The sequence below is a fragment of the Eleginops maclovinus genome, chromosome 8 (genome assembly GCF_036324505.1).
Source record: "Eleginops maclovinus isolate JMC-PN-2008 ecotype Puerto Natales chromosome 8, JC_Emac_rtc_rv5, whole genome shotgun sequence".
Lineage (NCBI taxonomy): Eukaryota > Metazoa > Chordata > Actinopteri > Perciformes > Eleginopidae > Eleginops > Eleginops maclovinus.
Genome location: NC_086356.1, coordinates 15390377 through 15411772, shown reverse-complemented (window position 1 = coordinate 15411772; position 21396 = coordinate 15390377). Strand labels below are relative to the sequence as shown.

At 39.1% G+C, this 21396-nt stretch overlaps 4 protein-coding genes and 1 long non-coding RNA gene across 9 annotated transcripts in view; 4 read left to right on the top strand and 1 right to left on the bottom strand.

Annotated features, from left to right (window-relative positions):
* Positions 1-93: 93 nt before the first annotated feature.
* On the bottom strand, positions 94-6451 carry ccdc62 (coiled-coil domain containing 62). 2 transcript variants are annotated; one of them, XM_063889210.1, is made up of 13 exons: positions 5367-6450; positions 5220-5260; positions 4991-5134; positions 4664-4856; positions 3917-4071; positions 3606-3707; positions 3315-3486; positions 3108-3209; positions 2288-2376; positions 1595-1695; positions 1201-1360; positions 757-939; positions 94-613 (listed from the first exon to the last, which is right to left on the bottom strand). In XM_063889210.1, exons 1-13 carry the CDS (start codon positions 5446-5448, stop codon positions 545-547), a joined length of 1593 nt encoding a protein of 530 aa, XP_063745280.1. In that variant the 5' UTR covers positions 5449-6450; the 3' UTR covers positions 94-544. The 2 variants fall into 2 exon arrangements, with proteins under 2 accessions (XP_063745280.1, XP_063745281.1); XM_063889211.1 differs by lacking the exon at positions 5220-5260 and having other exon boundaries at positions 5367-6451.
* On the top strand, positions 666-3334 carry LOC134868240 (uncharacterized). 2 transcript variants are annotated; one of them, XR_010166263.1, is made up of 3 exons: positions 666-1671; positions 1981-2143; positions 2301-3334. It is a non-coding gene; the product is annotated as an uncharacterized LOC134868240 (long non-coding RNA). The 2 variants fall into 2 exon arrangements; XR_010166262.1 differs by having other exon boundaries at positions 1976-2143.
* Positions 5949-12715, top strand: denr (density-regulated protein). The gene is made up of 8 exons (XM_063889214.1): positions 5949-6143; positions 7287-7405; positions 9246-9265; positions 9401-9485; positions 10383-10472; positions 10856-10972; positions 11060-11199; positions 12406-12715. Exons 2-8 carry the CDS (start codon positions 7297-7299, stop codon positions 12448-12450), a joined length of 606 nt encoding a protein of 201 aa, XP_063745284.1. The 5' UTR covers positions 5949-6143; positions 7287-7296; the 3' UTR covers positions 12451-12715.
* A 282-nt stretch (positions 12716-12997) lies between these two features.
* On the top strand, positions 12998-15184 carry LOC134868238 (hydroxycarboxylic acid receptor 3-like). The gene is given in 2 exon segments (XM_063889213.1): positions 12998-13365; positions 13367-15184. Coding segments are annotated over 2 exon segments (996 nt in total). The 5' UTR covers positions 12998-13140; the 3' UTR covers positions 14138-15184.
* A 124-nt stretch (positions 15185-15308) lies between these two features.
* clip1b (CAP-GLY domain containing linker protein 1b) overlaps positions 15309-21396 on the top strand; it is a 28986-nt gene continuing 22898 nt past the window's right edge. For all 3 annotated transcript variants that reach the window (XM_063889684.1, XM_063889682.1, XM_063889681.1), the window contains exons 1-7: positions 15309-15423; positions 17687-17871; positions 18971-19351; positions 19432-19562; positions 20149-20273; positions 20373-20574; positions 20877-21074. In XM_063889684.1, coding sequence (XP_063745754.1) covers positions 17763-17871; positions 18971-19351; positions 19432-19562; positions 20149-20273; positions 20373-20574; positions 20877-21074 — 1146 coding nt within the window. In that variant the 5' untranslated portion in view covers positions 15309-15423; positions 17687-17762. The remainder of the gene's footprint in view (positions 15424-17686; positions 17872-18970; positions 19352-19431; positions 19563-20148; positions 20274-20372; positions 20575-20876; positions 21075-21396) is intronic.

Sequence of the window (21396 nt, the reverse complement as noted above, 5' to 3'; positions counted from 1 at the left end):
TCATGAGTCGCCTCTTCAGATCAAGTCGTTTCTCCTGTGCGTAAAAGCCCTCCAGATGCGTAACAACATGCATTGAAAGAACTAGAAACGTAGTTTACATATGAAAATATTTGCTTTAATAAAAAATGAAGTTATAAAATGGACAAACGATTAACAGCTATTGAAATTTCCTCTTGAGTCATCGGGTAAATAGGTAGGCAGTGAAACTGGAAAGACAATACAGGGACACACCACTCAACAGCCCTGAATGACAGGTTTCCCCATGTGATCTCACACACTTTACACAAAGCAGCCTTTAAAAATCTGAACAGAGATTAAAAAATACACATGTATGATTTATCCTTTAAATTATACGTAAGGTTAAACAAATAAAACAAGATTAAGGGTATAAAAGTTACAAATTCATGACGTTTGTTTTAATCCTTCATTATTTCCCTGAGAGACAGTTCAACCTTTAACTGTTAGCATACATTTTCCTGTAGTAACACTGATTTTAAAGTATTTGGTAAATACTGATGTTTTTAATACAAATATAATATGTGCTTCAGTTAAAATCAAGCCTTCCAAATGGCCGGTGGTGACGAGGGCAGGGATTGGGTGGAGTCTCAGTTGCCTGTTGGAGAAAAAAAATGACGAAGCGGTTATGTCTTCACACACCCAAAAAGTTCAACTGAACACTTTACACCCTTAATGCCACACCCCGTGAATACAAATGGGAGAGAGAAATCGTTAAGAGGCCCAGCATCATGAAACTACCTTATAGGTCGGGGAGATTTGGTAATGGTGGTGGTTGTGGGATGCCGGGCTCGTATGTGAGTAAAGAGGCTCAGTGGTCCGGCAGCTTATAGAGGGGACACTGTTACTGTGAACAGAGCTGTGGACCTGCTTGGACTCATTTAACATCTGCTGCAGAGAACAGCTGGACAGAGGATCATCACCCTGGTGAGAGGAGGAAAGAGCTCATTTAATTGGGAGAAGGCTGTAACTTCATATTTAATGTGGACACATACAGTAAAGTGGGTATCAATCTTCTTATTTAACTCTAAGAAAGCAAATACATGAATGACTATTCCTTTAAAATGTTGACCATTTGTGTTTCACTGGTGATATACATTGTGGGTTCATAAGTACGTTATTGAAACTTCTCTGATGTTTGAATTTACAAAGCTAATTTCAATATGGGCTCTGTTTCTGTCTTACATCAATGGAGTGTTCTGAGAAGTCTTGCAGGTCACTGTTCACCCTGGTGTGCAGATTGGCTGCTGGTGGAGAGGCGGCGTCATTTAAAAGTCTGGAGTTCTTCACTCTGAGTGATGGAGGGGACCGGCTGTCCACACAGAGACATCTTAACTCCTCCTGACTGAGACAGAAAAGAAAAAGATTCTGTTTATGGAGAAGCCTGAAGATTCAGATCACCACTACTCCACACCATGTGTGCTACATTTATGCTTCCCGCTCTCGACTGTTTCATGTTCCTCTGTTATCAGGTGTTCTAACCCTCATCCTCAGTTTTCTCTCATTGTCCCCACCACAATGCTCACCAACTCAGTAGCTTTTCTATAGCAATAAGTTATGAAATTTGCACATTAATTACCTGCCCGGTGTTCCCTGACTGTTCTTCTCCCTCAGAATCTCACGGGTACTCTCCAGGTTTAACTGCAGCAGCTGCAGGTCATTACGCTGATTCTCACACACCTGTAAATAAAAATACACAAAAACAGCCTTATGTTTATTATATAATCACACACTATATTATGATCATTTTATATTGTTTGGTTACCTTATAAACTATCGTATATTTCGATATTTATACAGAGAAACATCACTCTCTTTTTACTGTTATTCTTATTTTAGCTCTACCTCTAATTATTCATGTTATCCTTTTTTATTTCTGTCTTTGTGCTGCTGCAACAGCCATACTTCCCCAGTGGGAACCATAAAGGCATATCCTAATTTTTCATCATTTTTGTGGCAGTTTAGGATTTGCTTTCAACAAGTTATGGACCCGACATTGACCCTGTGCCATAGACTGCAGGAGCACTCTGAGGTATGCTGCCAAACCAGAAATGCCCTTCTGACGTCAACAAATGTCTGAGGACAGGAATGTGGAACGATGCATTTCCTAATCTGTGATTTAACAAGGGTATTTATAAAAGTATAATTTATTAATTCATAACTGTTTCTTCTGTGCTTTGAAGCCACACTGTGAGGTTAAGGGAGAGTTTTTCTTGGCTATGACCTTTATATATATGCCCTTTGCCCCATGAGTTACTAAACACTGTCGCACCTGTCGTATGCAGTGCAGCTCTGACATGGTGCGTTCCTGTTTGGAGCGAGCCAGTTCCAGCAGCTCGTCTCTCCAGCTGTCTCCCTCACCTGGTGACAAACATGAAGCGCAAACATTCGGTTTTCAGACTCGGAGGTGTCTGATAACAGCACAGATTAAGATCAAGAAATGAAGACCGGATTATACTCATTGCACTCACATGAAACTTAAACATTATCTCCACGTATGCTTTACACAGTAACCACTAACTATTGTATAGTGCTTAATTGATAAATATCTCTTGATAGTTTCAAAATTCAAATATTCATGACACTGTTTGAATTAACACTGTTAGTTAATTGAAAACAAAAACAGTTCTAAGCTACAGCTCTTCAATACTTGATATGATAGTTAGATTTATCTGGATCAATTGCATGTTGTGTTCACCACCACTAGCATTTCTTGTATTTTGCGGTGTATAAATGAATTCACTTCACCAGCAAAGGGCCAAAAATAGGAGCACAATGTACAACATAAAACACAATAATTACAAAACACATATAATTGATAATGAATACAAATTTAAAAAAAGATATTCAAGAACCAGAAAACACATAACATCAAACAGTAAGTAAGTTTGGTAAAATAACAGCATTAAATATTGCAAAATAAAAACCAATGTGGGGTGGATTCAAATTCTTAATGAATAAATACACATAATGGATAAATAAAATCCCTAAACAGTTAATAATGACAACATATCTTAATATTTCGACCAAATAAATAGTTTTGAATCATTGACAGGAAGAGGATGGATTTGGAGTGCTGCGGTTTATTGTACCTGACAAGGCCAGATCTCTGCGCAGCAGCTGGAGCTCCTGTTTCAGGCGGATGATCTCCTCCCTCTGAGTGCTGCTCTGTGTAACCTGCTGCTGCAGATCCTCTACAAACACAGGAGAGAATAATACAACAATAGATGAAATAATGAGATACTTAATGAATTAGTCAATCAACAGAAAATATGTTTTTCTAATTAAAATTAAATTACCTTTAAGGTGTGTGATCTCATGCCTGGCCTCTTTGTAGCGACGTTTGTTTTCCTCAGAGTCTCTCTGGAGTTTGCTCTCTCGGGAGCGACTCTCTGTTAGCGAAGTCTCCAGATCTCGCAGCCTCGCTGTGAGGTCGACCAAATGACCAGAGGCCTCAACCACATCTTTCTCCTGATGTGGGGAAAAAAATCATATTAACCAACTAGCTGAATATATTAAAAACAGGCAAAGATATCATTTAAATTAATCTTATTCAGTGTTCATGGAAATAAAATAGTGAACTACTGTACCTTGAGTTTGAGCATAGAGCTCAGTTCTTCCTCCCTGACCTGCAGGGAGCCCACTTGAGTAGACAGAGCCATGACCGTGGAGTTCAGACTCTGGTTCTTCTCCTAAGAGAAACCACAGACAATTAGACTAAAAGCAGAGATACTGAGTATTAATAAAATAATCTAATACACTTGATAAAGGAGAGTGTGGTTTATTAAAGAAACCACCAATATGCAGTTTGTAGCAATCCTGGTGCTATTTGTCTACCTTAAGATGTGAGAACATTTTTCTATATAGAGGATTTAAGTGTGTATTAATGACTAATTTGTACCTCAAAGTCTTGATATTTTTGGCTGATGTTCTGCTGCTCACAGAGATGCTGTTTGGCTAAGCTGAGCTGCTTCTGGACCTCCTCCTCCCTGGTTTCCACCACCCACACACGCTTAGTCAGGATTCTGATCACCTCGTTACGCTTCTGCAACTCATCTGCAAAAAAAAAAAAAGATATATATAAAAGAAATATATACAGCTCCGGAAAAAATGTAGCGACTACTCCAAATAAAATAAAAAAAGTAATTTAAATAAAAGACATATCTATAAATAATAAAACAAGAGAAAATGCTGAAAAACTGATAACGCTGAAATGGTCTCTTAACTTAAATCCGGGGCTGTATATACACACACTTTAAAGTTGAGAGAAAACCCAGTCCAATATTTAACACATCTTGGTGTATGGAATCAATGGAATCAATTTTAGGCTGATATATGAACATAATATAACTAAAATTATTAGAAATAATTATAATAATATAATATAATAATTTGATTTTGAAACCGTTGCTCAGAAAAAACAAGGAATTTGGGCTACGGGAAATGTTCATTATTTTTTGAAAGTTGAAATAGAATAATTAATCAAACAATTGAGAAAATATTCCACAGAATTTGGTTATGAAAACATATATTTGTTGCAACCATTCAACAGAAAAATGATTTTTATGCTTAAACACTGGAGCCCGAAATAGCAACTTAAAGCTGGATCTCTATTAATTCCTGTATTAATTCATCTCTGTGTCCTCACCATCAAAACGGGCACACCTCTGCTCTAAGGCTAGCACCCTCTGCCGGTCTTGTTCCCAGGCAAGAAGCTGCTTGTGATGGGAGGAAGCCATAGTGTTCAGCTCCCTTTCCCTGTCCTTCAGCTCCGCCATCAGCAGCTGGAGCTCCCTCCTCTGCCTCTGGATGGTGCAGCTACTCGGGTCATTCACAGGAAACTTTTCCAAAAGCAAACAGAAAGACACATAAAGCTAACATCACCATATAAAGCCCACTGAGAGTATGTGTCTGATTAACAATGCATAATCTACACTGTAAAAAATCTAATCATAGCTTCAACATTGTCTCTCACCTCAGTGTACTGCGAGCTGGGTGGACAGAGGGTGTCTGCTGGTATAGGAGTTGTTTGTTTGGCCCACTGTTTTGCTGTGCTGTCCATCTTGAAGCTACTAGCGACAGATAGTGGGATGGCATCCAGCGAATCACCACCATTTCTCTGAAAAGTAGTAACACATGAGAATCAGACAATGAGAAAGCATTTATTTTCATTATAAAGTGGATTTAACAGAAATGTCACTGACATTTTTAACTGGAGTGCTATGCCAAAGCTCAGCGGAAGTATCTGAAAGTCAAAATCAAGGTGGAATCTTGAAACTTTCTGTCATTCATTTAAAATAAAGACATATGTGATTATTGTTGGTAAAGAAAAATATGGAGTTGTTGTTTACCATTTGACAAGGGGAAAGAGGCTGAGGCTCTTCCATTGGAAGGGAACAGTCCTTTTCCTTCGTCCATCAACAACAGTGACATCCACTAATATTTCAGCAACTCCTCGTATTGTGTTACCTTCATTGATGTTGTTTAGAGCTTGTACTGGGCATCTTTTGAGGGGCATGCCAGCTGGCTTTAGTTAGTAAGGCTAACGATAAAGTACCAACAAAGTTAACTTATAGTCAGCAACATAGGCTAAGTTAAGCGCTTATATTCTATAGCATTCCTCTACAAAACGTTATAAGGTATCGTTAGTTGAATCTAAAAGTGTCGCTAAAAAACTGAAATGGCTAACTTGCTACTGTTAGCTTCTTTTTACTTTTGAACGTAAATGAGTGAACTGGGAAAACAAGGACGATTACGTCACGCCAACGTACATCCCGCAGTATTTTTCCAAACATATTTGTACTTAATTTTAAAACTTAAATGATAAAACTAAACACCATACTACATGCGTTATATTTGGAGTGGAATCATTTTCATTTTCATTTTGACTTATTTAGGACATTTTATACAACAGTAAATTCGTCCTCCGGTCACCAGGTAGCGCTGAGTCCCACCCGCGCTGCGTATCAGCCGCTTCAACAACTAAAACAAGAACTGCTACTAGGCGTGCTCAAAGTACGCCAACTACACCTTATTCAATAAGAATGATAATCTAAAAGTCAAACTAACGTTAATAATGCAAGTGGATTTACTGAACAGACATCAGTTTTAAGAGGATATTTCACAGGGTAAGTATCTCGACACCTTCTATTTCTATTCTGTTTATTCAACAGCAGAACCTGGTTAGTTAGCGTTAGCTAATTTAGCATGCTAAGCTAAAGCTCCATTAAACTGGTGCTGACGGTGACAGCTGGGTAAGTCAACGGTACCTGATGAATGAAACCACTCAAACTAACTGCGTATATTTTAACAAAAAAGTACAGTTTGTCTTTATCATCATAGTGTCCACGGCAGAAGTATATCATATACTTAACACGTATTTTAGCTAATTGGTGTATTTATTCAATCAGCCGCATGTGTTAGCCAGCTAGCGCTAGTTCTTCTGATGACTGCTATGATGCTATCAAACCTACTATTTAATTATCTGCTGCTTTTCGTGCATTTAATTAGCCCCCTTGTGACTGACCTGCGATCTATTTCAGTTCCCATACGCCTGTGTCATGATGTTGGCTAGCATGCTGCTGCTAGTGTTACTGATCTGTGATTTGGGCAGGCTAGCATGATGAAATATTGGCAGGAGCCTTGTTCACTCGTGCCAACATTCAGAACAAACATATTTTACTTGAATCAAAGTAGCCATGTCACATTGTAATAATACTGTTTAAAGGTAAACGTGATGCATTCCGATTGTACCTTGATAATAGGTATACTTCTGTTGGCATCAACATGTACTTAAAGTGCTAAAACTAAAAGAAATCATTCTGCAAAATATTATTCTATACGTATGCAATTATTTATGCATTAATATGTAAGCGTGTTTAATGTCTAAGCTGGAGTTTAACTACTCCATCTACTCTTTAATAAAACGTCACAATATATTTGTTGATTTTGTATTTTGTATTAATCTGAATCTGTATCATAACTAATAACTATAGTAGTTGGTTTGTGAATTGATTAATGTAGCAAAAGATGGAAATAATCATCTAAAGTACAAGTACCTCACCATTGTACTGCACTTGCTACAGTAAATATACTTTGTTACATGCCACCACTGCCTGCAGCAGAGTCTGATAATAACATATTTGATCACTTGTTGGTTTTGAATAAAGAGTGAACACTTTGTTATCCTGAAGTTAATTTATAGTCTGATTTACACCAAGATTTATATGGGCCTTGTTTATTTATTTGTTGTCCATTTGTCTTCTATCCAGATACTTTGTGATGGCTACTACTGAAATGGAATCAAGTTCTTTGGAAAGCAGACCAGACCATGGAATTATAACTTATAACTCTGATTCAAAATATCCACTGAAAGTACTTTACTGTGGAGGTACAGTAAATAACATTTTATTCAGTTTGGCTTCTTCCCATACTATACTACACTATATGATATCATACTATATTGTGTTTTACCATCTTGCTAAATTACATACTATATTTACATTAGAGATGTTCCGATACCATTTTTTCCCTCCCGATACCGATTCTGATACTTGTGCTGTGGGTATCGGCCGATACCTAGTACCGATACCAGTATGTTACAAAAAATCATTCTACGCCTGCATGACTGTGATATGATTATCATTGTGGTAAGGCCTGGCTCAGGTTAAAGCCTTTGTAAAACATGAATGAATACAAATGAATGTTGACTCTCTGTCCACCCAGTGTGAGGTTAAACTTATCAAAGACATGGGGCACACGTCGGAAATCCAAATGTCTGTGGTAAAGCTGATTGCATGCATGTCTTTAAGCATACATAAAATGTGTGCCCTAACTGCCTCGTATAATTTGGGTAGCGCAATTTCGGAGATATATTTACGACCTGGCAAAGAGTAGTTTTGCTACAAATGCTCCATTAAGCGGCGAAATCCCACATTTTCGACGAAAGACAGGGGTTGGTCATCCAGGACAATAAATTCCACAATTTTGTGTGTTATCTTTGTTGCTTTTGGGCTGTCTTTCGGGAATTTATCTCGTCGCTGTAAGGCAGTTCCCAGAGTTTGCTGTTGCAGCTCGTCCTTTGTTTTCCCCTTTGCTTTGGTAAATTCCTTGTGCTCTTTAACGTAACGCGTCTTCTGGTGTTTAATCAAGTTGCTGGTGTTGAAATTAGCAACACTCGTGCCACCCCTCGAAATTTTGTCTTGGCATATGTTGCATGTCGCAGTCTTGCTGGTGGGAGCATCCAGCGTGAAATATTGCCACACCGCTGACATGATATGCTAGTGCTAGCTCCTGTCTAACAGGTGTCAGGTGATCAATTCTTCTTCGCCCCTCTAAAACAGCAGGCTGCAGATGGCAGAGCGGCGCTAACCAGTAAATAGATTCCTATTTTAATAAATTACGTGGTATCGGATCGGTGCCTGGACTCCAGTACTCGCAGATACCGATGCCAGCATTTTCGGCAGTATTGGAGACATTTCCGATAATGGTATCGGAATCGGAACAACTCTAATTTACATACATTAAATATATTAAAACAGATAACTCAGTAGAATTACTTATTGACCTTATACATTATTCTAGTGTACACAGTGTTTACATATTTACTTCACTTGCTGACTGGCTAATTTTAAGCACACCATGTAATATGCCTTGTAAACTTTGTCTTTCAAGTGGCAATAGACTACCCCAATCCCGCCGAGCATTTCCAAATGCCATTATTGTTAGTGCCACTCTCATAAAGACTACAACATACTACATTTTGTATTTGAAAGTTACCTTGGTAGTTCTGCCATTTTCTATTATTGGGGACTGCTAAGAAGTTATATTGATACTCTTTGGTAACTGGGGATGGCTACCAATAGCTACAAAGGAGCTATTCTCTTGTGGTTTTGTACGCCCAGAGGACAACACTTTTCCTTTGTGCCATTTAAAAAGAGCTTTCATTTACTCTGGGAGATCTACCTGGTGGCAGAATTGCAAAGTAAAAGCGAGGCTTATCGGGGCCCCATCTACAGTAAACACTACTATTGTTATTATTATTCCCTCTTATTTGTTATTTTGTTATTTTTACTTCTCCTTTCATCAGTACCTTTTCTCTATATTTGTGCTGCTTCAATATCTGAATTTTCCCTCAGGGGAAAACTTAAAAGCTTATGTTATATCGTCTTTAAATATTTGTTTCTGGGTTTTCAAAATGTGACAGTCTGTATTTTTGTGTTTTTTTGCAGTGTGCTCTCTGCCTACAGAGGTAAGTTTTAAGCCTTAAACAAAACCCTGATATATATAACTTTTGTTCATGCATACAGTCTTAATTTACATGTTAGATAATATATTTTTGGCAATTCTCTAACATAGTACTGAATCTACACTGTTGTCTCTGCAGTACTGTGAGTACATGCCTGAGCCAGCCAAATGTAGGCAATGGCTTGAGAAGAACTTTCCAGATGTGTTTGCCAGGATGACAGTAGGTGAGTGCCATTACAGATTTTAACCAAACATTTTTTTCTTAAATCGGAATTAGAATCGGTTTTATTTATCAAGTAGGTTTACATTTATGAGGAATTTGCTTTGGTATATGTTGTGCTTACAAACACACAAGAAAGAAGAACTCGTAGCAAAAAATCCCCCAAAGTCTTCACGCTGTACCTTAAACATTTGTGACCTAAGAAAAACTGTATGTGTAGCATAGATTTGTTAGATTCATTGTTAAAGGTGCCACAGAATGGAAAACTGTATTTACCTCGGCATAGTTGAATAAGGAGAGTTCGGTACATTGAGCTGACATACCGTGAACCTCAAACGCCATTGTTTCCTCCTCGTTCAAATCCTGAATATGCATATGACAGTAATAAAACGGGCAAATGACATGTATTGCTCCTTGTAAACCAGCCAATCAGAGCAGAGCTCGTCATAATTATTTAAATGACCCCCCCAAATAAGGCAATTCAGCTTGTTTCATCTAGGACCAAATAATAGGATGTAAATGTGCCTGTAAAACCGCATCTGGACATTTTTGGATCAACCAAAGTTATATACCTTCTTTGTAGACATCAGAGAACAGTTTAAAATACCAGATAGATGCATTCTATGGCACCTTTTAATGCGTTTTTAAATATTGTGAATGGGGACATAATATGACAATTTTGGAATCGTCACATATGATGCGTTTGCTCCATTATAGCTGGGCAATATATAGACACTTATAGGTCTTAAGTGCTGTACTGTTGTCAAACTCAAAAACCATGCTGTTATGGTCACCATGTTCAGCTGCTAGGCTAGCCTGTTACTAGAATATTCAGGTATTCCTATATAGTTTTATTGCAGGATTGGTTTTAATGTCTTCCTGTTTTCCTTCTTCACTTCAGGCCCAGCATCGAATGCTCCCAAGCAGGAAGTCGGCGCTGGAGAATCTCCCCCTGGAGGCGAGGAGGAGGAGAAAAAGAAACAGAAGAGAGGTACACTGTCAAATGTCAGAGGCGTGTCCTCTTAGGCTTTTTATTGAGTGTCACAGTGTTAGCTGAACACTTTAAATCATATTTATTGGTTTGAATACTTAAAGTTTTCATGGTTAACCTGTCTTTTTTAGTTAAATTTGGTTACATGTGCATAATCTTTTGTGGTTTTCTTGAGAATGTGAAGACATTTTGAATATTATAGTATCCGAAACTGTGTTTGACTTAATGAAAAGATTAAGAATCCTAACTTTATTATGGTCTGGATTGTAAATGTAGAGGTGTTGGTTTATTTTTTTTCTATTATTATTAAAGTCAACATCCCAGGGTGTGTTAGATGAAATACATAATAAGCTATGGTCTATTTTGTTTGAACCTTTTTTAAGGTGGAAGAGGCCAGATCAAACAGAAAAAGAAGACTGTGCCTCAGAAAATCACAATAGCAAAAATCCCAAGAGCCAAGAAGAAATATGTCACAAGAGTGTGTGGCATGAACACATTTGGTAAGAGTCGTTTTTGTGTCTTTGTAAACATTGGCTATTTTTCTTTATCCTTGAATCTTAACATACGTCTTGTGTTGACTCTTGCAGACATTGAACTCAAAGAGGCTCAGCGATTCTTTGCCCAGAAATTCTCTTGTGGTGCCTCAGTTACAGCTGAGGATGAAATAATCATTCAGGGAGACTTTACAGATGACATAATCGACGTGATTCAAGAGAAGTGGCCTGAGGTGAGCTTTCTGAAATTGAAATGGTTCATCCTGCCGAGAGATTCCTCTTTGTTTGTTCATGTACTTGATTCTCCTTTTGCCCTCAGTTGAAATGTAAGTGGATAATGCGAGTTTCAAACTATGTATTTTCAGTTGTGTAATCCATTTTTAAGATAGTTGGCAGAGGAGGGATTTGGGTGGATTACTGAGAAAAGTGTCTCAGATCAGTCCTAATACTCACTATTTAATTTAAAAACAGGACAGTTGAACCTAAGCTGGCTTGTTAAAATATCCAACTGCAGACCCATCAGCCATCTACTGTATAGGTTAAGAAATATACATTTAAATGCATGTAAAGCACAGGAATAGAGAATTCTCTATGTACATGTTGTTTAAAAAAAAAATTTATGACGACATTACATTTGAACCATTTTGGAGCTCAAATGTGTTTCAGCGTGGAGCCGTCTTGTGTAGAATTAACACAACAGAGCCTAAAGCAACATGGAAAGTTGAAAATGCAGCAGATGTATCCTGCTTTATTTAGGCCACGTAGTCATAGTGTAGTGGTGCATGTGTTGTGTATTTATGTTTCTCAAATTATATTTTGCACATAGAAGTTGTTGTTGATGGTTCTGAAAGAGGAGAGTCCTTAGCCAATAAGCAACTCAAACAATAATTGATTAAGGAGTTTAAGGGGCAGTATAATATCTAGGTATCGTATAATCCTATTGTCAATTCAGACAAACAAAACCTGTCCGTCTTATTTCATAACCTATTTTGTCATTTCCAAGCCCTTTATTTCATACTAAAGAAGTTATTCTTTAAAAATGAGTCACACATACAAAGGTTACTTTTTCATTTGTGGTTTGGTACTTTTTCTAAAATAGCTGGTTACTTTAGTTTTTATCAGACTAACTTGAGGAAATAGAGGATTTGTTTGGGGCTATTTTCAGCGGTGGATGAATGTACTTTTGCATGATGTGGTTGAGTCAATATAAACTACAGTGTTGTGGTCCTAGTAATAAAGAACAATGGAGCTATAGGGCATATAGGAACAAGTTATACCAGTCTTTGATACACACAACCTGTTTTATGAGGTCTTTAAAAAAAAAAATGTTTTTTTAAACGTATTGGAACAATTTCAAATCATTTGGTACCTCTCAAAAATGTGCTCTGAAGTCCTAAACAAACAGCACAAATGTTAATTTCACTGTCTCTCTGTTGTAGGTGGATGATGAAAGTATCGAAGACCTGGGTGAAGTCAAGAAGTGAAGACCAAATATGCACTTTTACTGAAACGGATGTGACCTGTAACAACAACAACAACCTGGCCAAATGTACACATTAAGTCATTTTATACCTATTTTATTTACTGTTCATAAGAGCTGCAGACTTGGCCACTCACTTGGCATTTTTTTAGTTAATAATAGCTGCTTTCTCTCGTTTGCCAAAGGTGTGGTAAGACGTGAATCCCTCCCAAATGTTCTTCATTTAAGCAAAACTGTAGGCTAATAAATTTCAGTCTCCTTCGCCTGTACACTCTTCTTTATTTTCAATGGGTATGTTTCTATTTTTTAAAACATTAAAAAAGGATTGTACGGTTCACCTTCTTTTATCCGAGTCACCTAAATGCCCCCAGGTTACTTGTTTTTCACACATCCTACTTCATCCCCAAGAGAAAGCCTTCTCCCATGCATAATAGTTTTATAATGAAACCACCCTCCCCAGACAGATAACATTTACGGTTGTTTCCACGCTCCTCTGGGTCAATACCACTTCCCTCGGAGATAACACATAGTGCACAGTTGTTTGCTCCACTTCTGAATTAGCATGCTGGTCCCATAATTCTTTGTGCACAAACATAATTCCCTTCCATAGAAGTCACCTGGTACAGCATATCTGTGTTGACACTCTATAGAGCAGTTTATAGCAGCTGGTCAGTTTTGCGCTTCACTCTTAAAGATGAATCACACTCCTCCAGCCGAGTGCTGCGCCTTCGAGTCGCCCATCCTGGACCAGGTTTTGCCTCCAATACTGATCATGGAGTTCATGTTTGGGCTGATGGGGAACGTTGTCGCCCTGTGGATGTTCATCTTTCACATGGACGAATGGAAGCCCAACTCTGTGTACCTGACTCACCTGGCTGTTGCCGACTCCATCGTGCTGTTCTGCCTGCCTTTCAGGGCCTGACTACTACAGGCGTGGAAAGAACTGGGTGCACGGCGATGCCATGTGTCGCATCCTGCTCTTTCTGCTGGCAGCCAACCGTGCGGCAGGGATTTTCTTCCTCACGGCTGTAGCTGTTGACCGTTACTTCAAGATTGTCCACCCAAGGAGCTGTATCAACCGGATGGGTCTCGGCTACGCTCTCTGGGTCTCCCTTGGCCTCTGGGCTCTGATTTTTCTTGCCACAGGGTATCTACTTGCGAATGAGCACTTCTTCTACAACAGAAACCAAACCCAGTGTGAGAGTTTCAACATCTGCATGGGCTTCAGTCCCCTCTCCACCTGGCACAACACTTTCTACGTCACCCAGTTCTTCCTGCCCACCTTAATCGTCGCTTTCTGCTCCTTCAGAATTACATGGCAGTTGAGAGTCAGGACTATGGACAAGAAGGGGAAAATCAAACGAGCCGTTCAGTTTGTCTTGGCTGTGGCGTTGATTTTTATTATCTGCTTCTTTCCCAGCACCATATCACGCATTGCTGTCTGGATCCTCAAGGCATGGTACGATGAATGCAAATACTTCCAAGAGGCCAACCTGGCATTTTACACTTCGGTGTGTTTCACATACTTCAACAGCGTCCTCAACCCTGTGGTGTATTATTTCTCGAGCCCTGCCTTCAGCGGCACCTTCAAAAAGCTCCTGAATAAACTGCTTGGAAGGACAGAGGAAGACCAAGATCAGATGGATTCAACTCAGGGCAACGTTTCCACTGTTGATAAAAGAAAGATTTAAAGCTGGTGCGTTTGTTTTCCCTTTTCACTTTGCAGGGGTTCTCTCATGAATGCAAAATGCTTGTTAGATTCCTGCCTACTGACATAATTACAAGTAGGGATGAGGTTTTGCTGTGGCTTTGAAAAACACAATTGCCCAACCAAATAATATAATTAGTGTCTTAATGCTGCTTGTATAGGATTACCAAAAATCTTCAAGATTATGTTTAATCAAATTGATCATGAGCGATTAACAAACAAAAAAACATTTGATGCAATGTGATCTAGTCAATTATGCCCTGCTTATTCTTGTAAATATGGATATGTGTTTATGGGCTTTTTTATTGCTAAGCTAGTTCAAGGCACTTTATGACAAACAAATAATATTTGAAATACAAATCAGTTAAACAGCCATAGGGAAATTTGGATTGAAGTAAAAGTGGTGATACCACGTTGTAGGAATATACTGTTACAATAAAAGGACAACACGTAAAAGTAATACTTCTACAGAATGGACCTTTTCAGAAAGATGTGTGTTATATTGTTTACTTTTATTACATTATTCATCACTATGTATATCAGATGGGCTGCTTTTTACCACAAACATATACAACTTGGTAGCTTGTAAATGTCTCCAATGGATCAATAGTATACTATTTATACAAAATAATTTATACAAGTTTTATCATTCATGTTTTGTATTATTAATCTAGTTCAGTAATGAAGAAAATGGAAATACTCAAGTAATGTACAATTACCTTAAACTTGTGTTTAAGTATAGTAGGCTACTTGATTAAATGTGCTCAAAGTTATAGGGCGTAACTAAATAAATATTTTAAAGTAATTTAAGTACACGATGTTATGCCCCTTTTTGTTATTTACATGTTGTGGGTCAACATTGTACTGTTCAGCTAATGGAATACATTTAGGATGACACTTTATGGTGGCTTTAGTTGTCTTTTGTCATTCTCTGTGCACATATTTAGCAAATTCCTTGCCTTTGTTTCCTGTCACATTTAGTTTTCTTTAAATAAATCTAATTGATAATAACCAATATAAATCAAATGCACAGCTTGTGTCATTCTCCTTTCCTGATTGTGTGTTTTTCTCAGTAATAAAATCGTGTTTTAAAATTCGGTTCTTAAATAGTCGAGTTTACGGTTGGCTCCATGAAGGCAGCATTGGTTCCCAAGGTGACGTCAGGCTGGGGCTGGGCAGAGCCGCTGGAAAAACATGTAACGGTGTAAAGATACGCTGCACCTTCCCACGACATATTTTACTGAAGCTCAATTCACCGGCAGAGAACAAGTAAGCTTTCGCGGCAACTTTTTACACACCTGTCTGCTGTTATTTAGCTTTAATATTCTTTCTGTTAAGGCGTTAGTATTTACGATAACCACAGTTAATTTGTTTATGCTAATCTGTAGCTAGCTAGCGTTGGCAGTTGGAGCGCATTCCAACAGGGACCAACGCTTCAACGTGGGACACAAAATAACATTAATGCCTAATACCTTTACGCACTGAGACTATCTCTTGTATTATGTGTGGTTAAAGTAACCTGTCATCTGGAAATTAAATGCGTAGGATGTTTAGAAAAGAGTCCACACCTACCTAAGTTACTGGCTCAAGAGATGCAGCAAGTAGATAGAGCCCATCCCAGTCATAAACAATAAGGGCCAGTCTCATTATCTGTTTACCGTGTCACAATGCATCAGCAGTGATTTGTACATGCTTATTTGATATCTGATTCTGTTAGGATAGAGACAAAGGAGTGGTAGAGTTGGGATGCTCCCAGACACAGGGGTACCACAGGATGAGATTTGACAGCTGTAGGTGTGCTTGTTGTTATGGTCTGGCTGCACCGGCTGGGCGGAGGGAGCAGTGAGGTAATGTTACAGCAGACAAGGCTTGTGTTACCTGCTCAATGCATGGGATTAGCTTTTAACTTTTACTGTTAAGTACCGAGAATATGCAGGAGGTCAAATAGAATCAGTGACAATAAAACATGCTGCCAGCCTTACACATTAGATTTCAGCACCTGCAACACTGTCAGTGGTGGAAGAATTCAGATCATTTACACGAGTCATTTTTAGTTGGTTAAATGACTAATACCACACTGTGAAAATACTCAACCGCAATTAAAGGTCCTGCATTAAAACCTTTGCTTAAGTAATAGTTTTAACAGCAAAATCGAATAGATTTATAGAAAGTTGGACTGGTCATTGTTTAAGTGTTTAAGGCAGACTAAAGTCCCACTAAAACAATTACATGGTTGTATACACACCCATACTAATACACTTTGATAATCATCCCTAAATAAATATAAAGAATACATTTTTTGTAGAGGTCTGAGTCTACAATGGGAACAAAAGGTGAAGTCAGCTACTCTGTGTGACTGGTTCAGAGGTCTTGAAGTTGTCAAAGGTGTTTTGTGTTTTGGCCATGCAGGAGAAAGGGTTCTCTTCATCCTGATTGTTGCTGTTTTGCAAGATGTTGCATATCCATAATGGTGTTTTTGACCAGTATTTCTAAGGGTTTATAAATGGGAAGTCTTGTTGCTTGAATGGTGTACTGTGTGCGATTGAAGCATGAAGACAAATTCCCCACAGTTGAACAGCCTTATCTGTGTGAAACATAATATCTGCCTTGACCGTGTTGGTCCCAGAGTGAATCATCGGATTTCTGAATAAAATGGCAGCGTGGTCAGGCAGCAGCCCAACACCTACGGTACAAGATGTCCACAGAGAGAGGAATGTTTTACTGCAGTGAGGAGGAAAGTCTGCTTCACTTTATTTGATAGATGTCATATATGCAAAGGCCTTTATCTTGTGGCATTTAGAGTAGAGACGTCACTGAGGGAAACAACTCATGACGTGGTCAGGTTTGCATTTCATGTTTGACATGGCTGATAATAAATAGCCTGCATATAAACAGTGGGTTGTGACATACGGTGGGAAGTCTACAGTGTGTCTAGAGAGTGTAATTATTACAGTTTAATGTTCACAGGCCTTGCTGAGTCGTGTAACAGCTCTCTCTGCTGGTTTTTAGTTTTAGTCTTTTTAGCTTTACACTTGTGACGTCCTCTTTTGTTACTAACTGAATATTAATAGTGTTTTAGTTATTTGTGGTGTGTGTGGAATCCCCAAAAAATCTTATTAATTGAGTAGGTCTACAGGAAACACAGTTATTTTGATAGGTGATTCATTGTTCATCTTTTAGTTTTTAATTTGAAGTAAAAGGGCCTTGAATTTACTGGTACGGCTTTATTTCCAAGTGGCCAATACAAAGAATTTGCCTTAGTTATTAGGTGCAGGATGTACAATAAGCATAGTTAGAGAAGATAAATATAAACGGCGGTCATTTGAATGTTAATGTTTGCTTATAGGGTTTATGTATTTGAGTTTCTGCTTACAATACCAGCCCTGAATAAGGTCTATGTGACTACATTTAGCTGAATCAATATCCACTGTAATGAGTTTCATGTCCCTGCAGATGGTCAGCTCCAATAAAGGACTTGTAAAACATGAAATGGTCTCTGTTTCTGATTTGATTTATGGATTTTTCCCCTTAGTTCTCTTCTATCACATTGGGACTTTATGGGGTGGTGGGGAAGGCCTCCACCTTGACGAGGCCACACACCCCACAGGATGGACAAACAAGGAGCCATGAGTACTCAGGGCAAGGTCAGCGGGCTCAAACCCCCCAGCAAAATAGCCCGTCCATCTGCGGCGCCCACAAAGACCTCTCCATCCTCGGGTAAGACCATCTTAAAACACTCATGAACTTTATAAAATCTCACAGGAAGTATTTGTGGATGAGTATTTTACTACTTTCATGCAACAGAATCGAAAAAGACAAGAAAACCATTCTCTGTAACAAATAAGTATGACCCTACAGCAAAAGGAATATCTTGCGGCTTTATAAACGGGGGGCTGTTTGCTCGGATTGAGTATTTATTCAGAACACACCTCAGCAGGGGGCCAATGTGATTACAGAGTCCATCCTTTAATCACCATCAACTGCACTGTTTAAGTGTCTACCTCATGTGCCAAGGGGGGAAACACAAACAGGGAGGAGAACAGTATAGTGATTAAAATGATCACTCCTAATCAATTTGAATTGTCATGTTTTACAAATATTTATGTACAGATTTTTTTTTTTAGCTGGTTATTAATCCTCCGTACTGTAACAGTATGTGGGAAACCCGTAATCTACCTTTAGCACTAAATATCAAAAATACTAGATATTGGATTTTTGCATTTCACCTAGTTTTAATCTTTAAAAATAATTAAACTTGTCAACTTTTATCTGAAGTCAAAACTAAATGCTGATGCATTTGTTTGGCTTACTTTTAATTTGGCTACAAAAACCAAACCAAACATTTTCTAATAACCAAAATAAGCAAGTTTCTCGAGTCTTTACAAGAGCAGAAATGATTAGCAAATATTTTAGTATTATATGTATAGAAATAGAGAGTCTGTTTGACAATATCCGCTAAAATATGTTTTACAGTTCCCCCACTCTTGAGCCCTTACAAAAGGTTGTAGCTTCACCCTGATTGGCCAAGAGGGGAAATGCACCAGGCTGCTCCCAATTCCTAATTAGGAGCCAACAGGTGATCTGAATAACCTGCAGTCAGCTCAGGGGAGCTGTGACACCCAGCGTAAATTAATTGGGAAAAGGATAACAGAAAGGTTTACTGCACAAATATAAAATAAAAGGAGCCATATAGGTTTTAGTAAGATACTGTCCAAACAGCACAGGTTTCAGATCAGCTATTATTAGTATGATTTGAATGAAATGATATGATTTATATCAAAAGCAGTGAATATATTAAATGTAATTGTGATTGTAGATACTGCAAAGCCAGTCCCTCCAGAGAAGCCCCTGGGCAGCGTGACCTCCCCAACCCAGGATGGGAGTGTGGACTTCCTGGTGGGAGAGAGGGTCTGGGTCAACGGCGACAAGCCCGGCTACGTGCAGTTCATCGGGGGAACTCAGTTTGCTCCCGGGCAGTGGGCGGGGATTGTGCTGGACGAGCCTATCGGGAAGAACGACGGCTCCGTGGCAGGGGTCCGGTACTTCCAGTGTGAAGATGGGAAGGGGATATTCACACGGCCTTCTAAGCTATCAAAGACTGCTCTGCCAGTGAAGGAGGCAAACGGGGGGCAGCAGAGTCCAGCACCAGGTGCCCCCGCAACCAGCGAGTCCACACCTGCTGCCACTACCTCAACTGGTACCATCAGGCATTTTATCAGTGAATACTGACGGTGTAGGTTATGCAGTGGGGTAAAGTTGTTGTTTTTCTTTATACAGTTCAGAGCAGCGGCATTAAGACGAGTGCAGCACTTAACCGAATGCTCACATCCAGCGATACAGTGTCCAACGTCTCAGACACAGAATCCATGAAGAAGAGGAGGGAGCTGAGGCACGGAGACCGTGTGCTGGTAAGAAACACAGTGCATAATCACTAATAATCTCCAGATACATTTTCCTACAGTCATTTTCTGCCAACAAAGGACCTCATGAAAGAACTCTTTTCAGGGATTCACAGTTTTGATGATTAAAACAGTCATTTGGCATACAAGGTCACCTGTTCTGCTCCATTTCTGGACAGAGTTTCAGTCACAAATCACCAAATAGAAAAGTAACCATGCAGGGCTTCAAGTCTTTCTCTTGGACATCAGCAGACAAATACTTCGGCAGTGTTGGAAGAAGAGAAGAACTGTGTTGTGACAGAAATGAGGAGGAAGTAATTGTACATGGTGCAGAAAAACCCCTCTTGAAGTCGCATGTTTAAAGACAGAAGTCTAAATCCCAGTAATATTACATTAGGGAGATACCAACATCTTCATTTTTTTATTCATTTTCTATTGTTCTCCAAATATCAGAAGGTAGAACATGCTTACTACAAACTGTCCCAAATGTAACCGTAGAGAAGTTTAACAACCTTTCCCCTTTAAGATTGGTGATTGGTGACTTCATTTTAATAAAAAGAGAAGTCACTGTTAATCATTGTTTTTTTGTGTGTAGGTTGGTGGGAACAAGGCAGGAGTTGTGAAGTTTCTCGGGGAAACAGACTTTGCCAAAGGAGCGTGGTGTGGAGTGGAACTAGATGAACCACTTGGCAAGAATGATGGAGCTGTCGCAGGGACCAGGTAATACAGGACACGTGTATAACATCTGTCTTAACACAACCATAGAGTCACCTGCGGAGAAAATGTTTCCTCAATGTTTGTTTCTGGTTTTCCTCCCAGGTATTTTCAGTGCTTGCCCAGGTATGGTCTGTTCGCTCCGACACACAAGGTGACTCGTATCGGCTTCCCGTGCACCACACCCACCAAGGCCAAGAGCTCACGGAGGAAGTCCGCCCTGAAGAGAAGCCCGAGCGCTTCCTCCATCAGCTCGCTCAGCTCCGCCACCTCCTCCATTAGCGGCAAGCCCAGCCGAGCAGGACTGGTAAGACCACTCTGTGTAGTTAGTCTACACTACAGGGGTTTATGCTGTCTGTTGGTGCAACACATCTCAAAACCATACTGTGAGTCAAAGTTATGTATGCATAGGTAGCAAACTCATCATCAATGCTATGGATTTAGCAAAGAAATTGACATATAAGTCTCATTTCTTTTTGGAACTTACACGTATTGGGTAATTTTATGATTTGCTACCTCCTGGTTCTGCGAAACAGTTTTACCAGTTGTTATTTGGTCGGGTTGACAGATCACATACAACATTTTAAATCTTTTTCTTTGTCCTTTCAGCTGACAGAGACATCTGCTCGGTATGCTCGTAAGATCTCCGGCACTACAGCGCTGCAGGAGGCTCTGAAGGAGAAGCAGCAGCACATCGAGCAGCTGCTGGCGGAGAGAGACATAGAGAGATGTGAGGTTGCCAAGGCCACGAGCCATGCAGGAGAAGTGCAGCAGGAGATGGTTCAGTTGAGGAAAGGACGGGAGCAGGTCAGATATAATAACACAAGAAGTATCTGCAGCCAAACAAGAGTACAAGCAAACACTAATACAACAACATCTCTTATTTGTTTATTATAAGAGACTATTGTTTTTCAAATCTAAAGCTTTTAGTCATTTCTTATTTTCTGAAACAAATATTTTGTTACACGATTGTGAAATGAAGGTCGTGTTGCTTTGTGTCTGCAGGAAATACAATTCAGCTGTTTTATAGTTTGTTACTACTCCTACTGTTACCACGACTGATATCTTCAACTAATTAAATTATATTTACATTGAAGAAATTATTTTTAACATTATTAAAAATGTAATT

Bases quoted from the DNA above. Each gene is read 5' to 3' on its own strand.
- ccdc62 (XM_063889210.1), bottom strand. From the start codon at position 5,448: ATGTCACTGTTGTTGATGGACGAAGGAAAAGGACTGTTCCCTTCCAAT. The intron at 5,135-5,219 runs GTCAGTGACATT...ACTACTTTTCAG, and splicing joins ATAGCACTCCAGTTAAAAAT to AGAAATGGTGGTGATTCGCT. The intron at 614-756 runs GTAGTTTCATGA...TTTCTCCAACAG, and splicing joins AAATCTCCCCGACCTATAAG to GCAACTGAGACTCCACCCAA.
- denr (XM_063889214.1), top strand. From the start codon at position 7,297: ATGGCTACTACTGAAATGGAATCAAGTTCTTTGGAAAGCAGACCAGAC. The intron at 7,406-9,245 runs GTACAGTAAATA...GTTTTTTTGCAG, and splicing joins GAAAGTACTTTACTGTGGAG to TGTGCTCTCTGCCTACAGAG. The intron at 11,200-12,405 runs GTGAGCTTTCTG...TCTCTGTTGTAG, and splicing joins TTCAAGAGAAGTGGCCTGAG to GTGGATGATGAAAGTATCGA.